Source organism: Hypanus sabinus, chromosome 3 (assembly GCF_030144855.1).
Source record: "Hypanus sabinus isolate sHypSab1 chromosome 3, sHypSab1.hap1, whole genome shotgun sequence".
NCBI lineage: Eukaryota > Metazoa > Chordata > Chondrichthyes > Myliobatiformes > Dasyatidae > Hypanus > Hypanus sabinus.
The window spans coordinates 97476831-97495223 of record NC_082708.1 but is presented as its reverse complement, the minus strand read 5'-3'; the positions used below and the strand labels follow the sequence as shown (position 1 = coordinate 97495223).

Here is an 18393-nt window from a genome sequence, read left to right as displayed (position 1 = left end):
ACACAGGACAGGTCCTCTTAAATGGTAACACCAAAGAATTTAACGTTGCTGACCCTCTCCACCTCTGCTCCTCGGTGAAGACTGGCTCATGAACCTTGAGTTTCTTTTGTCTTGCTGACATGGCATTACTCAGCCAGGTTTTCAGTCTTCCTGATGTGCCACCAGCAAACTTAAATACGGCATTGGAGCCATTCTTAGGTACGCAGCCATAAATATAAAGTGAGTAGGACAGCGGCTAAGCACACAGCCTTGGTATGGCAGTTTGGAGGATCAGAGGCATCTTGGGGTCCGAGTCCATAGGACACTCAAAGCTGCTGTGCAGGTTGACTCTGTGGTTAAGAAGGCATACGGTGCATTGGCCTTCATCAATCATGGGATTGAGTTTAAGAGTCAGGGGTAACGTTGCAGCTATATAAGACCCTGGTCAGACCCCACTTGGAGTACTGTGCTCACTACAGGAAAGATGTGGAAACGTACAGAAAAGGTGCAGAGGAGGTTTACAAGGATGTTGCCTGGATTGGGGAGCATGTCTAATGAGAATAGGTTCAGTGAACTTGGCCTTTTCTCCTTGGAGCAATGAGAGGTAACCTGCTAGAGGTATATAAGATAATGAGAGGCATTGATCATGTGGGTAGTCAGAGGCTTTTCCCCAGGACTGAAATGGTTAGCACGTGAGAGCATAGTTTTAAGGTGCTTGGAAGAAGGTACAGAGGAGATGTCGGGTAAGTTTTTTAATGCAGAGAGTGGTGAGTGTGTGGATTGGGCTGCCGGTGGAAGTGGAACTGATAAGGTCTCTTAAGACTGCTGGATGGCTACATGGAGCTTAGAAAAATAGAGGGCTATGGGTAAGCCTAGATAGTTCTAAGGTAGGGACATGTTCAGCTCAGCTTTGTGGGCCAAAGGGCCTGCATTGTGCTGTAGGTTTTCTATGTTTCTATGTTTCCTGATGTTAATCTGAACCTTTGATAATGTTTCTCTGCTTGTGCAAAGAAGCTTTTGCTGCTTATAAAAAGACACTCAATTAAGCTGTATTGTTTGCTTTAAGTTGCCTGCTTTGCCCATTGACAAGTAAACACAATAATTAATTGACTTTTTTTCCTTTATCGGTAACAAACAGAAGCACTGAAATAAATTCATTCAGCTGCAGAGCCGTGTCATGAGCTTTTAGGCGCCAGTACCATTACCTTCTAAAAGACAAATTAGCATCCTGGCATGTGGTTTAAAGTACAGAGATACCAAAACAAAATTAGAGAATAGAAACATACACAAAATGCTGGCAGGCCAGGCAGCGTCTTTGGAAATGGATAAATAGTTGATGCTTCAGGCCGATGTCCTTATTCAAGACTGGAAAAGAAGGGGGGGAAGAAGCCAGAATAAACTAGTGAAGGAAGGGGGAAGGAGGATAGCTAGAAGGTGATGGGTGTAGCCAGGTGGGTAGGAAAGATAAAGGGCTGGAGAGGAAGAACTCTAGCATCTTCCCTTTTCCTTTTCAGTCCTAAAGAATGATTTTTTCCTGAAATATTGTCTGTTTATTCATTTCCATGGGCGCTGCCTGACCTGCTGAGTTTCTCCAGCATTTTGAGTGTGTTCTTTTGGATCTCCAGCATCTGCAGAATTGGTTTGTGAATAGTAACCCTCTTCAATTATGGCTAGAGTTCCTGCACCCTAAGCAAGGTGGAATTGCTTTTGTCAATATCTGGAGTGGTTTCTGATAATAGGAAAAACCCAAGAAGTAATTATTTAAGAACAAAAAGTTTTGAAAGCAGTGCGAGGCCATTTAGAAGAGAGCTGATGAAGGGATTTGGCCTGAAACGCTCCTCCATGGTCAGGAGGTCGGAGGATTAGTGTTTGGATATTTGTGATTTGCTCTTTAGCTGAATCGCCACAACATTGTGGGCTGAATGACCCATTCCTATGCTGTGTTGTTCAATATTCTATAGATGCTGCCTGACCTGCTGAGTTCCTCCAGCATTTTGTATGTGTTGCTTTGAAACCAATGATTTACAAAGAACAAGAAAACATTAAGGGAATCTGAAACCGACCCCTTTCCCATCATGTCTATGATCGGAGGTTCATTTCATGTGCTTCATCTTACTATTACAGAAAAGAAGCCTGACTCCATCTGAATGGAGTCTTTGTGGTATGGATCACCCATTTAAAAAAAAGTCTTTTCAAATATGCATCCTGTTTTCAAGTGCATCAATATGAAATGTGAAGTTATGTTTGATTCACACTCAAATAGGGAAAGGGTAAATAATAGTTGAATTGCTTTAAATTAAGTGTACATTTACTAGGGGATATGCAAGGGGGTCAAGGACTGGTTGAACCCTGAATAAATTAGAACCTTACATTTAATTCAGCAAGACTTCCTTGTATCTCTAAAGCTACAATCTCATCCCTGCATTGAAGAACCAGCTGAATTTCCTGGGGTTGATATACAGATTGGGGAAATACTTCAGTCAAGGTGGTCTTCAATTCTAATTTAGAACACAAAATCTTCAAAACTAATAGCCCCAGGTGACTAAGCATTGATATGCATGAATTCCACAAATTGCTGTGCCTCTCAGAGCAAATGAGATAAGCAGAGTATGAAAATAATAAATATTTATTCCCAATCGCAAAACAGGTGAACTTATCTCCTACATCTTAAGACCAACACTATGGCCATTTCCAGTAACCACCACATAGCACAAACCACATAACAAAGCACAGGAGCATATATAGATATCCAATCCTGTGAAACTTCTACCCATAATGAGATTGTCAGTTTGAGATGATCTTAAAGATATTTTTCTGATTTGCATTCCTATTCTCTGGGATGTAGGCTGACAATGCCATTTCATGTAGGACCTTTATTGGCAGAGACATGTGTGCCATGTGCTGCAAACTCCCTTGCACAGTTATTTTAATAATTTTACATACCTCTTCTTGAAATCTTACAAATTCTTTAATAATGAATCCTTTGACAAATTGATATAAACTTTCTTATGGTTAATAGGAAAGTGAAATTTAGCTGGTATGAGGTGTTGTCAACAACAGGAGGCCATGTTTCCCATTTCAAAGGAAAACTGTTTTTAAATTTGGGAAATATTTGTAGTCTACTTTTGGATTTGCTTGCTGCTTGGTGTAATGGAATATTGCGTGCTATTCTTGCACATGTATTGTTTCATTAGAACTGAGTAAAGTGTATGTTTTAAGATCCAATGCTGTAGTGTTCCAGCTAAAAGTAGTAAGAATCTGTATGATATATTTGGATGTAATATAAGGAGAGAGGCAGTGAAATGCCTTTGCCACCTCCAGCCTGAATCATGTCATTGTTAAGCTGGCTTCTCTGTGATCTACAAATCAGCTCTTATGAGACCACTGGCTCTATCCTATCTTGCACTGCCTTAATAACCCAGACCTCACACAGCTACATCAGCTTTACTTTAGCCCCATATCTCAAATTTAACACTCCTATGACTGAGTTCAAATGCCTTCTTAGCTCGACTCCTATTTTTCTGCAACTTACTCAAAACCGGCTCTAAGTTTTCAGTTCTTCTCGTCTGGTCATCTGTGTGTGTTGTTGCCTTCCTTTATTGCACCTCTTGCTTCATTTATCAGAATGTACGCATTTACTGCCCATCTGTAATTGTGCTCAACTCAGTGGAGAGCCACCACCTTCAAATGTTGTCGTGCTGCTGCATGCTCAGGGCAGTGTACTAACACTTAAACCCAACAACAGTGAAGAAGGAGCAATGTTTTGCCAAGTCAGGATAAATATAATTTGAAGCCACCACGGAGCGACCACTCCCCGCTGAACGTCGACGGCTTCTCGGTAGAGATCGTAAACAGCACCAAATTTCTTGGTGTTCACCTGACGGAGAATCGCACCTAGTCCCTCAACACCAGCTCCATAGCAAAGAAAACCCAGCAGCGTCTCTACTTTCTGTGAAGGCTGAGGAATGTCCATCTCCCACCCCCCATCCTCATCACATTCGACAGGGGTTGTATTGAGAGCATCCTGAGCAGCTGCATCACTGCCTGGTTCAGAAATTGCACCATCTCGGATCACAAGACCCTGCAGCGGATAGTGAGGTCAGCTGAGAAGATCATCGGGGTCTCTCTTCCCGCCATCACGGACATTTACACTACACGCTGCATCTGCAATGGAAACAGCATTATGAAGGACCCCATGCACCCCTCATACAATCTCTTCTCCCTCCTGCCGTCTGGGAAAAGGCTCCGAAGCATTCGGGCTCTCACGACCAGACTATGTAACAGTTTCTTCCCCCAAGCTATCAGACTCCTCAATACCCAGAGCCTGGACTGACACCTTGCCCTATTGTCCTGTTTATTATTTATTGTAATGCCTGCACTGTTTTTGTGTGCTTTACGCAGTCCTGTGTAGGTCTGTAGTCTAGTGTAGCTTGCTCTGCGTTGTTTTTTTACGTAGATCAGTCTAGTTTTTGTACTGTGTCGTGTAACACCATTGTCCTGAAAAATGTTGTCTCATTTTTACTGTGTACTGTACCAGCAGTTATGGTCAAAATGACAATAAAAGTGACTTGACTTGAAGGGAAATTTGCTGGTGGTTTTGTTCCCATGCTCCTGATATATTTATATATTTTAGTGTTAGAGTTTGCTGGGTGAGAGCTGTTGGAGGAGCAATCATGCCTTAAACTGGTTTTGTATTCCAGAATTCCATTTTGTAAATCATTCGATCTTCACTACCATTCAGGAGCCCGCAGAAACTGTTTCCCTTTGGAAATAATCTCAACTATTATTTTGCAATATACAGTACATGCTTGCAAAATATGTCTTTCAAGCTACAAATACCATCAAAGCAAGGATAGTTAACATCTAGAGATTTTTAAAAGCTATTTTTATTTTGGGGGGGATTTTTAAAAATTGTATTTGTACCCACCTAAGGTTACTTGCTTTGTTATCTTGCTCCTATACTGGGGTTGGGGGGGTTTGGGTGGGCAGTACTTTGTGGAGTAGTTAGCAAAACATTTTACAGTACTGATGACCAGATTCAATTCCCACCACTGCACGTAAGGAGTTTGTACGTTTTTCCCATGACCACGTGAGTTTCCTCAGGGTGTTCTGGTTTCCTCCCACAGTATAATGATGTATCGGTTGGTAGGTTAATTGGTCTATGGAAATTGTCCCGTCATTAGGCTGGGATTAAATCAGGGGTTTCTGAGCAGCATGGCTCAAAGGGCTGGGAGAGCCAATTCCATGCTTAATCTCAATAAATAAATAAATCCAACACCAACTGGGTGGAAAACTTACACCCCAAGTCACCTTGAAGTCCTTCCCTTTCACCTTAAATCTGTGATCTTTAGTTTTAATATCCTCGTATCCCAGGAGATATCTGTGGCCATGTTTTTATAGTGCTCAAGATTTTATAAACTTCGGTAAGGTTATCCGTCAGCTTCCTCTGCTCCAAGAAAAACAGACCCACCTCCACAGGCTCTCCTTGCAGCTCAAGCTCTCAATTTCTGGCAATATTCTTGTGATTGTTGTTGTTATTTGAGTTTATTTTCACCTCGTTCACATTCATAATAATAAATAAAACCCAAGTGTAAAAACAGAACATAAAAATTCACAGTGACAATAGCACACATCCCAATCATCCACCTTGAATTGAGTGTGGATCTTAATTACTTATTGGACATAATAAGCAACATATTTATTCCTTTCAGTGAGAGTTAAGTAAATGAACAGCCTGTAATTTGTAGATTTATGGCGTGGAGTTTTGGAGATACTGAAGTATGTTAATTTAAGATTAATTGTACTCTTAACCACACTGGAGATTATTTCTGGTCTTCATATTTTATAAAGTGAAAGCCCACAGTGAGAAAGTTGTAAATTACTAATGGGGCTGTGTAAACTTCCGTATGCCAAGGACTTTTTTTCAGTTGGTGGCAAATTGCATTTTCACAATGCTAATTCCCAGCAGATTACTAGAATTAGTATTCCTTGTCAATCATTGTGCTTTTACGGAACAGATTCTGTTTGCTTTTGTGTGAAGACCATTGTCTCCAATGAGTGATTTGTCAATATGATTAATGCCCAAGTCAACTTCAAGGCTCTGTCAGTGTGAAGGTTGCATCAAGTGTTTTTAATAACCTGAACTAGCACTTCAAAATCCTGTCAAGGCTTATTTGCTTAATTGTAAATTACCCAGGAGGAGAAGATACTTCTGTTCAGCAAAAAGCTCTTATGGTAGATTTAAAGGCATAGGTAAAACATTGCAGTACAGGTAGAGAGGCATGTATTCCTCGAGCACTTTGTAATAGTAATATTCAATATATCTCTACTATTTCAGTGATTCCTTGCTTAAGGTGATTGACACAAAAATCAAGGTTACAGAGTGAAAGTCTTTTTCATGGCATGTGATCTGGAATTCTCTGCCTGAAAGGGTGGTGGAAACAGCAACAGTCACAGAATCAAAAAGCAATAAAAATTTATACTTGATTTCATCTTTCAGCACTAGCTCGGGGAGTTGGCAGTTTAAATGGTTTGGCTCAGACAAGATGGGCCAAAGGGCTGTGCTGTACTTTTCTATGACTTTAACTCTGTAGGTCTTATCTTCTCAAAACTAATAGTTGCACATGTTAAAAGTGATGGAAGTTTCTGCCTTGATAAAACTGTCAATCCGTGAATTCCAGTACCCAATCTCTTCTGGAAGAAAAATGTTTCCTTCCCATATTAGGGGAAGAATCACACCAGAAAGTAGATGTCAGGGAAAGTATTGAAAAGCAAATTCAAAATAAAACGTATGTTTGGTCGGATAGTTTGAAATGTGGATGATATCAAGATTGGTGGAGTTGTCGATAGTGTAGAAGGCTGGCAAAGAATATAGCATGATACAGATAAGTTGCAGATATGGGCAGAGAAAGGGCAGATGGAATTTAACCCAGATAAATGTGAGGTGTTGCATCTTTTTACAGGGCAAATGCAAAGAGATAATGCACGGATATGGGCAAGATCCTCAACAGTGTTGCTGAGCAGATAGATCTTGGGATCCAAGTTCACAGGTCCTTGAAAGTGGCTACACAGGTTGATAAGATGGTTGAGAAGGCTAATAGAATGCTTGTTTTTATTAGTCAAGGCATTGAATTCAAGTCAAGAGGTTATGTTGCAATTTTATAGAACTCTGAAATATTGCGTCTGGTCATTCCACTATAGGAAGGGTGCTGAGGCTTTGGAGATGGTGCCAGGATTCTGACTTTTTAGAGAACATGTGCTACTATGAGAGTCTGGATATGCTTGAGTTGTTTTCTCCTGAACGCCGGAGGTTGAGGGGAAATCTGTCAGAGGTATGAGAGCCATAGATAGAGTGGCATCTGTTTCCCAGGGTTGAAATATCTAATACCAGAGTGCATGCATTGAAGGTGAGAGGGGGTAAGTTCAAGGGGGATGTGAGGGGTACATTTTTTGAGAGTGGTGGATGCTTGGAATGCACTGCCTGGCTTGGTGGTAGACACAAACACATTGGAGGCTTTTAAGAGATGTTTGAATAGGCACATGAATGTGAGGAAGATGAAGACTGACATTGTTTAGGTAGAGATTAGTGTTTGGGTGTTTTTGATCTGCTTTTTAGCTGGTTTGGCACAACATTGTGAGGCAAAGGGCCTGCTCTTGTGCGGTACTGTCCTACATTCTATCTTACCTGCCTTCTAATCTCTTACAATTATGTTAAATGTAAACATATTTTGTCTCATCAGCTAATGAAAACTGATTAGAGCATCAACAATTTTCTGCACTTCTATTAATACTCCTTTCAGACTCCTGCATTCCATAGAAAATAGCTTTAGCTTTAGGGCAGCCAATATTTCTTCATTACTAAATCTTTCCAGTCCTGGTAACATCTTAACAGATCTCCTCTGTGCCCTTTCTAATGTGACCACTTCTTTCCTGAAATGTGTGGCCTTTGGACAGCTATGTATAAAATTCTGACAGAACATCCTAGATTTATACTTCATGTCTCATTAAAGCTTTCTTTATGCCTTTTTAAAGGGCCCATGGAGTTAATCTTCTGTACCTCCACACATTTTAGTATTCTCTTTTGTTTCCTTGCTTTGCTGGATTACGTTCATATGGCACGTCGTTGCCTGACTGACGAGGCCCTTTATATCTTCCTAAAGCTGAAAGATTTCCTCCTTTCTGGCCCAGATCATTGACAATATATCTACACCTAAAGGACAGGGGACTCTCCTTTGATATTTTGGACAGGGAGGACAAGTGATTTAAAAGAGAAGCCATAAATTATAGAAGCCATCTTTGTTAAACTGGAAAACCCATCCCCGAACAGGGGGGTGGGGTACGATATCTATCAGCTACATGCAGTGCAGTCCAAACATCTCCACCTTGGTATCTCAACAACATTTCACACCTCTATTCAGCAAAGGTAAGTCTAATGACCCTTTCATTACCCCTACGACTCTTTAACGACCCTCGTGATTGCAATACCTTCACAGAGTTTATAAACCAGAAAACTAGCCACCATGGATCAGAACTGATGAAGCCTCTTGGATAAGTGATGAAACGTCTTCTAGACAACACAGCAAGTCCAGTTGCCCTGATTTACTACTGTCGAAACCCCTCCTTAATGCTCTTTGCTTCAAAATCTCCCTCGTTCTCTTCTTTAAAATTCCCCTCATTTCTATTTAAGTAGTTAATATTTTAATAATATAGGTGACCCATGTATTACTGTTGTTTGGGTTATGGAAATTTGCCCTTGGGGAATTCACAAGTGACTACCCAAAAATCTGAGAAACAAAATAAAAATTGTTTTTGTGGAATTGATGTGGGGAAAAGATGAGCACAAACTGCAAAAGACATAATACATTTTTATACTTTTGATTTTGCAACTCATATTCCTTGATAATTTGGCAGCTATTTGTGAAGGAGTAGATTTGTTTTCCTATCTAGTAATTTTTTTCAACTTTGCCTTACTATTTTCCCTCAAGCTATCTGAAGCAGGTTAGCGAGTTTAAATGCAAGCACTGTTATTCGCTGTATGTCATATCATTAAACTATCTTACCTATTTGTGTGCAAAAGTGCATTTTCCATATGTCTCCAAGTGTATGCCTAAAGACTTGAAAGTGATAAGTTATCTGCAACAGCTTGTCTCTGAATGCAGCTACTGGCCATTTTGACTGTAAGTTTCTAAGGCCCCCTGCCCCTCTACCCTCACCCCCACCCCCTCACCATCATGAACAGCAGCTGTGGTACTCATTATTATAGTTCTGTACTACAGAAAACTGTAGAACTGTAGGTGGATTTCTAGGAACACAGCTTCTCTTTTAAGTAGAGGTTCATGTGCCATTGACTCACATGTTTTACAAAGTTAAGAATGTTGGATTAATGAGAACAGTTGTTCAACAATCCAAAGCTCCTGATATTTTCTTAATCCACCATGTCTTCTAGTAGCTGTTACAACTTGCGTCCTACGTGCTGTATTAGGGAAGACTGACAATGTTGTGATTCCAATGTAGTACCAAGTTCTTTGCTGTTACATTGTTTGAATTCCGTTATGTACTACAAATGAACTGCCATTGCTAACAGCTAAAAGGTCATCAACAGCGCACACCCAATACCAATGGTGACACAGAGTTGAAAAACTACCCCTTAGCTCAGCCACTGTGTTTATCTACACAATAAAGTGATCCATTTTCTGTTTGTTCTATTTCAGGTCATTCTTGTGAGTTCATCAATAAATGATCATGATCAGAGCCTCTTTCTGAGTACTGATGAAGGAGCGAACTTTCAAAAGCAGCAAATTTTCTTCTCTGTGGAAAATCTGATGTTTCATCCAAAGGAACAAGATAAATTGCTCGTGTACAGCAAGGAGGGGCGAGTGAGTATGACCTTAGAATATATTCTTTTTGAATTGCTACCTAAGTAGCCCAACCACTTGTGTGGAATGGTAGCAACCCAGTTTTAGAATCTCCAGAATTAAAGATTTATCTTCAGAATAGATGCTAACATCTTTTTCAAAGGGTTATTCTTTATTATGTTGTGTAGGTATAGCTTAATTCCAGCACCATGAATTTCTCTTTTTCCACATTGTATACAATTGTTGGTGTTGTTGACTATTATCAACTGATTAAGATTAGGTAATTCACTACACAACTCTAAACTTCAACATAACTCATTGTCTCCGGGCCAATAATTTAAAACATGAATACTTTTGTTCTCTCTGTACCAATACACACTCAGACCCCTTCTCCAATTTACCCCACTGAAGTAACAGCTCTCCTGTTGGCCAAACAATTGATCCTTCTCCCAGCTGCTGGCAGGGTGGATGTCCTTGAAATAGTAATCTCCTGAATTCTGTCTGCTTTGCATTTGAACCGCCTCATCAGTTCAAACGTTGTGTTTCGGTCTCGTTGGCTCTGACCTTTCTGGCGAGTGTGTCTGCTTCCCATTGGTTCTGGTCCAAGCCAGCATCACTTTATTGACCCTCTCTAAGTTACAACTTATAATGAATGTCTCTTTGTTCTGGATCAGCCAGCTCTAGTTACTCAGGTCGGACACAGGTTCCATTATTCATAAACCTGCATAGAACATAGGAATCTATAGCACGTTACAGGCCCTTTGGCCCACAATCTTGTGCTGACCATGTGGCTGAAGCGTTCTCTACAACACAGCCCTCTATTTTTCTAAGCTCCAGGTACTTATCTAAGAGTCTCTTAAAAGACTATATTGTATCCACCCCCACCACCATTGCTGGTAGTGCATTCCATACACCTACCAGTCTCTGTGTGGAAAAACTTAACCCTGACATCCTCTCGCCCTCCTGTACCTATTTCCAAGCACCTTAAAACTATGCCCCCTCGTGTTAACCATTTTGGCCCTGGGAAAAAGCCTCTGACTATCCATATAATCAATGCCTCTCATCATCTTATACACCTCTTTCAGGTCACCTCTCATCTTCCGTCGCTCCAAGGAGAAAAGGCCAAGTTCACTCAACCTATTCTCATAAGGCATGCTCCCCAAACCAGGCAACATCCTTGTAAACCACCTCTGCACTTTATCTGTAACATCCACATCCTTCCTGTAGTGAGCTGACCTGAACTGAACACAGTACTGCAAATGGGGTCTGACCAAGGTCTCATATAGTTGTAACATTACCTGCATGTTCTATCCTACCAAGGAAGACCGCAAATAACTTCTTATTTGGAAATGATCTTTTCAAATTTGGAAATCATTTGCTTTGGAAATCAGCAAATTATCAGGAGCATCATTGTGTGCACTTTAAAACACTGACACAGCTATTCTCGAACAAAACCAAGCTCGCAAAATGGAGGTTACGGAGCAGCTTCGCAAAATGGCAGCCTCCATTCCTTCACTCACATGGCAAGAACAAAGGCAGTTGGATTGTCTACTTCCACTCTCCTTGACTCATTCAAGTTTGATGTTTTCTTACAATTTTAATTTCTTCATGGTTGACATCTGCCCCATTTTGACCCACTAAAATTCTGGGGATCACAGGCTGTTTATACGTTTGAGATAGAGTACAAAAGGACGCCAGCATTCATGATTACATCAAATAATACTGATGAAAGTGCTAACAGAATGTCATGGACTGTAAATCATGGATATCAAAACACCAGCATATTTAACAATATTAGCAGTACCAAAGCATAAAAGTGAAGCATGATAAAAGATACCTAATTTCACACTATATGCTGGCACATAGAACAACAAGTAAGACCTAACAAGACTTACATTGTACGCAAAGTAATAACATCATTTGTAAAGTTAGACAAAATCAAAAAGTGACTTGGGATGGCATTTGCAGGAACCTATATGTACCTATAAAAGTTGTTTACATTGTTTACATTATAAGTTTACGTTGCCATTGGAAAACACTCAGAAAAACACTTTGGATAATCATTGGAACAAAGAGCAGAACAACAATAACATGCAAAATAATACAAATCTAAAGATGTGCATTCATGTTTACAGCCCAGTTCTAAACTTTACTCCAAAAAGGTGGGTACTACAAAACATCTTGGATAGTTATAAACAAGAGAGAATCTGCAGATGCTGGAAATCCAAAGCGACACCCACGAAATGCTGGAGGAACTCAGCAGGTCAAGCAGCATCTATGGAAAAGAGTGAACAGTTGACGTTTTGGGCCAAGACCCTTCTTCAGGACGGAGAAGGAAGTCTTGGATAATTCAAACAATTGTCTAATAATAGCTGCATCATGGTTGATAACACCATTCCACTGTGCCACAAAGTGAAGGACAGGTGAAAGTGCAATAGATATTACGTAAAATCTCAGCACTAACATTGATTCAGGTGAATACATGATTTGGCTAGCAATTGTCCAGCCAAAATGAAGTCACTCGAAACATCGGAAACCACAACTTTGGAGTTAAACAAACTGCAAATTAAAGATCCCTTCTTTTAATGTGTGTTTGAAGTAGTAATTTAATAAGTATCTTTCACCAAAGCAAAGTTTAGTAATGTCCTGTTATTTACAAGCAAATTACATAAAGAACACATATAAGGAATCAGTTAACCCATTCGTAACTAAATCCTTTGGACAAATCTAATATTCTGCCTTTTGGTAACAGGAAGCCAAATCTACTCTCTTTGTAAACCTTTTCCATTTAATAGCATAAGTAGGTAGATTGATAAGTGAAATCCAAACTCTTCGTTCAGTTCTTCAGAACTCATACTACCATTTTAGCTTCCTCATCTACACAATCTACGATTATCACAGCATCAAATGGAATCCAAATAGATTTCTCTGTGAATTTCGTGAATAGTCCATCTGCAGCCACCCTAATCATCTTCATCCCTTGCATCAGTCCAAATGAATATAGTAGTAGACAGCTGTTGATCCCAGGGAGCATAGGTTTGCTTCTCTGGTGGACTGTGCCCTCTCCAGGTTGCAAACCTGGGTGGGAAGATTTAAGAACCGGCTGTTGCCCATGCAGTGGGCTCCCCCTCTCTGCATCATTGATGTAGTCCAAGGGAAGGACAAGTGCCAATACAACTTGGCACCAGTGTCGTCGCAGAGGTTGCCAGAGTGAAGTTGTAAACAACATCAAACTGTCTTAGGGCCCCGGCTCCAGATTTCTTCCTCGGGGTTTACTCCTGAAGCCTTTCCTATGGGTGGGTATGGTCGCAAGGCAGCGGAGGTCTAAAATCAGAGTTTTCCTTTTCCAGATGAATATACCATTGGCCAATAATGCACTTTATTGTAGAACATGTAATCTTCTATAGACCTTTCGACCATTATGAGGTCGCTCATCAGCAGTATTCCAATGCCAGTCATTTCTGAATACCTGGAAAAAAAAATCAAGTGCAGATTCTGTGCTTACCTAATCATCTGATACTTACTCTAAATTTAAACCTGCCATTTTCCCTGCTTTATTTCCAGGAGATCTGGTGAAGAACGTAGTCTCCCACCTGTTTCTCTTCCCTTATCTCTGCCATGGCTTAAACTATTGCAATGAATGCCTTAACTTAATGATGCTGAGTATAAAGTGACTTATCTATAACCTCCAGGTGAATTCTGGAAATGGTTGCCCAACTCACTGAGAAAGCATCTACACCTTGCCTGAAAATTATCTCAGAGTATCATCATTTATATCCTACTAAAGGACGATGGTTTTCAGTTTGGATTCGATAGACTAGCTCTGTCAATGACGTTAAATGGCCCTGCGAATCTCAGGTTCATGACTGGAGTTCTGAAATCATAAACTTTCATCTTATTCCGAACTCCCTAGGAGTTTGCATGTCAAAATGCTGTTTAGTTTGCTCTTTCTTCTGTCCTATATTATGGGCTGCGACACATTGGTTCTTCATGATATTGTCCATTAATTGCTGTACCCATTTGTCCTTTACAATACCATCATACTCAGGCTCTGCTAAACCTAGCCAAACCAGGAACACCAACTCTCTCGTTTCTCAATATCAAAGGTGTAAAACCTGTTAAAGAAGATTCAGTAGCACAGATTATCATAAGGAAATCGGGTACGACACTGACCCATATGGCCATGTGGTGTTCAGCCATTTTAGCCAACATTGTCTATGAAGTCCTGTTCATCTATTGGACAGTTTCACTGGATTGGGTTGATAAGAGATATGGAACCTCTGTTTTACCCCAAAGAGTTCCATCAGATTTTGCATCATCTGTGCGGTGAAGTGGTGATCTTCATATGATTCTAAACTCTGGCAATCCCCAATGGATAGAAACCCTCAAACCAAATATTGGCTGTAATGTAAGCCGTGTTATTTCTAGTTGGGAAAGCCTCTATCCACGTGGTGAAAGTATCCACTTTGCTTTGACATATTTCAGGTGGTAGAGGTAAATGTCCCACAAAATCAATCTACAAGTTAACCCATGGTCCTGTCTTGAAACTGCTTATTGAGTCGATTTATCTGGGTTAAACTAGGTTCTGATCAAACAATTCTTACAACAGGGTTCTACATCTCTTCACATTTTTGGCCACCAATTAGAAAATTAGAAAGTTTTTGACAGGAACAGGCCATTCAGCCCAACAAAGCTTGCCAAATTCCTATCCACGTAGTGTGTTGAACTATCAAAAGACTCTAACGTACTACTCTCAACTACAGAACTAAGAAGTTTGTTCCATATGGCCACAACTCGCTGTGTAAAGAAATGTAAAAGATGTTTGTCTGAAATCTCCACTTAACCAGTCTCCACCTATGGCAATGTGTCCTTGATGACAGATAAATTTTAAAGTAACAGCTTGCATCCATTTTACTTATACCTTTAATGATTTTGAACATTTCTATCATGTCTCCTCTCATTCTACATCTATCGAGGTTAAAAAAGATTTAATCCTTTTAATCTTTCTTCTTAGCTCACACCCTGCAAACCTGGAATGAGTCTAGTCACCCTTCTCTGAACTCTCTCCTGTGTCTTCACATCCGTCACACAATTTGGTGACCAAATTTGTACACGGTATTCAAGGTGTGGCCTCACAAGTGTATTATACACCTTAAGGAGAACATCTCTTGACTTGAACTCCACTGATCACATTATATAGCCCAACATTCTATTAGCCTTCCTAATCACTTCTGTGCATTGTCTAGATGATGAGTGTACCAGGATGCCCAAATCACTTTCGAGCTCAAGACCCCCACCCCCATTGTATATTTATATCTAATATTTCTGCTTCCTATATGTAATACTTCACATTTACTTACATTAAATCTCATCTGCTATTTATCTGCCCACATTTAGATTTTGTTTAGATCTAACTGTATTGAGTCTGCTGCCTGAATGTTATCAGCCCATCCCCCTAATATTGTGTCATCTGCAAACTTTACTAGTTTATTTGTTATGTGCTTATCCAAATCATTACTGTAAATTTAAAACAGCAGTGGCCTCAAAATTGATCCCTGTGGAACCCCACTTTTAACATCTTCTGGTTGTGAAAATGATCCTCTCACCTTAACTCATTGTTTTCAGTTTTTGAGCCAATTCTGCATCCATTCACACATCTTACCCTGAAACCCTACTTCCTGTAATTTGATTATTAACCTCTTGAGGGGTACCTTGTCAAAAGCCTTCTGAAAGTCTAAGTAAATTATATTAACCACTCTATTGTTATCATAAATTTGACTTGCCTCTCCATAGAACTCCAGCATATTAATAAAACATGATTTCTCCTTTCTGAACCCATGCTGACTTTCTGCTAGCATGTCTATTCTTATCAGCTGCTTTTCCATCTCATTCTTTATCACTGATTCCATTATCTTGCCTGTGACACATGTTAAGCTTACTGGTCTATGGTTACCAGGGTTACCCTTATATACTGGGACAACGTTGACCAATTTCCAGTCCTTAGAGATTTCCCCAGTCTTCAATGACTTTTTAAAAATACATGTTAGGGGTTTGTATATATGATCACATACTCCTTTTATGTAATGTAAGTCTTGGTTGTAAGTTGTCTGGCCCAAGAAATGCATTAACTTTTAGCCTTTTCACCTGAAGCAGGACCTCATTTTCTAAGAACTCTAAGTCACTTAAAACAACCTTATTTTTCTTTATGCTTACTGGCATGTTGCTAACATTTTCACAGGTGAATATTTTAGCAAACTATGAGTTAAGAGTATCTGCTATGACCTTCTCTGCATAATTTAACACCCCACTATTATTCCTAATACACTTAGCTTCCTCCTTGACTTTTCTTTTACTACTAAATTATTGTAAAAAAAATCTCATGGGGTCAAACTTAGCATTATCAGCAATATCCATCGCAATTTGTCTTTTGGCGATCCTAATTTCCCTCTTGACTATAGCTCTCATATTTTCATTTGCCCTACGGTTAACATCATTACTATTTTTTCTGTATTCCCTATATAGCTGTCTTTTCTTCAATAATTTTATATATATCTTTATTCATCCATGTAGTTGATCTATTGTTTTTACTGCTTCTGATCTTGGGTATGAACGTATCCTGAACTGCAGGTGTTACCTCTTTAAATCAACCCCATTGTTCCTCAACTGACTCAATATCAAGCAGTTCCTTCCAGTTTATCTTCTGAAGTCTTTGCTGCATCTGCATGAACTTTGTCTTTCTGAAATTCAATTTAATGGCTTTGGTGTTTACTGGTTTTATTTGGTTATTTCTCCCAAATAACTTTGAGATGAACAATGTTATGATTACTTACTCTAAAAGGCTCAACAACTTGCGTACTCAACATTCTATCCTGATTGTTACAGAATATCATATCTAGACAGGCCTCCCCTCTTGTTTGGGTCAAAAAACTATCATTCAATAACTCAATTAATTCACTTTCTTCTAATTCATTAGTCACTGGGTTCTCCCACTCAGTATTTAGGAAATTATAGTCACCCATCACCCTCAGAACTTGCTTTTTAAATATTCTGTTAGAGTTGTTTATTAACATAACTATCAGCAATAGGGGGACACCCGATGTTATTCCTTATAGCTTTCAATTCTCACCCAGACATTTCCACTCAATTCATCTCCTATCATAAGCAGCCCCAAATTTAAATTCTCTCCTGTTTATATAGCTACTCCTCCATCTTTTCGATTTTGCCTGTCTTCCCTGAGTAAAGTATGTCCTTTAATACTATATTCATCACCATCGTTTGAGGTCAGTCTGGTTTGAGTTATTGCTATTTTTCATACTTACACACTTGCACACAATTTCAGCTCAGTTATTTTATTCTTAGTACTTCCTACATTTATGCAGGCCACCCTTAGTCTATTACTGATGTTTTTCATCCTATTCTGACCCATTTTTGTATTTTTGAATACAGATTCTTCAACTGTTCCATAGTTCTATCTGCTCCTTGATGCCCAAAAATGTCATGGTGCCGATATATCACCCGGTTTCTCTCACCTTCTGGCACCACAAATCTACCGTTATTAAGTAAAATTCAATACCTTTCTACCTAGGTATTTCATATACTCTTCAGAATTCTCTCCTCGCTGTACCTTTGCTAACTCCTGATCCTGTTGTTTTACCTTGACTGTCTATAGGTATACTCTTTGCTGGTTTATGTGTCATTATTCCCTCTATATCTGGACTCCATTTTACTCCACACCTTGTCTAACTCACCTGTCTTCCTGTGCCCTCCCCAGGATGTCTTTAAGTGAGCCTTCACCTCTTTCACTCCATCAGTATTTCCTCTCGCTTTCTCAAATATCGACTTCAACAAAGGCGCTGATGGTAAGGGTTTACCATCTGCTGAAACATAACCTCTTGCTTCCCATAATGGTAAGTTTTCAATCAAACTGCATACTTCCCGAGTGTATAGTAACTCTGGATGGCTGACATCAAAAGCTCTGCCGTTTGTGCACTCATTGTTGTGGGTATCGTGAGTGCAACACTTTCCATCCCTACTCCTTCCTCACCCTCCACATATAAACCACATCCTGTGTGTCTCTCTCCATCAGAAACTATGATGATCCTTCAACAAAGATCCTTAAAGAGGAACTTTCTGGTCACATGACCTTATTCCCCTCTCCTGGTTTTAAGATGGGAATGAATGGTCCTTTCTATCCTTGTGCTACTGTCATCCGACACTCGTGAGGTTCACCCCTACAAGTTAAGTTGTCAGCGAGCATGTACTGTTGACACTGACATTATAGCCGTGTAACAGCAATATCTATTAGACTAGTTGTATTTGTCTGACTGTGCCATCCTTAATATGATCATTCAGTAAAAGCTGAATTGGAATATACTCTGTTAAGATAGCTAGTGAATTAAGATCAGCAATATAAGTGAAATATTAACTGCCAAAAACACTGCTAATAAATGACGTTCACATGTCATATAACTTTGTTCTACACAGAGTAAACACAAGAGCATACACCACTGACTTGAGTCTCCTGGAGTAACGCAGCTGATAGCACATGATCACAGCTAAC

At 39.7% G+C, this 18393-nt stretch overlaps 1 protein-coding gene across 4 annotated transcripts in view; it reads left to right on the top strand.

The window, feature by feature from the left end:
- sorcs2 (sortilin-related VPS10 domain containing receptor 2) overlaps positions 1 to 18393 on the top strand; it is a 727841-nt gene that overhangs the window by 487135 nt on the left and 222313 nt on the right. For all 4 annotated transcript variants that reach the window (XM_059964841.1, XM_059964844.1, XM_059964843.1 and 1 more), the window contains one exon: positions 9690 to 9854. In XM_059964841.1, coding sequence (XP_059820824.1) covers positions 9690 to 9854 — 165 coding nt within the window. The remainder of the gene's footprint in view (positions 1 to 9689; positions 9855 to 18393) is intronic.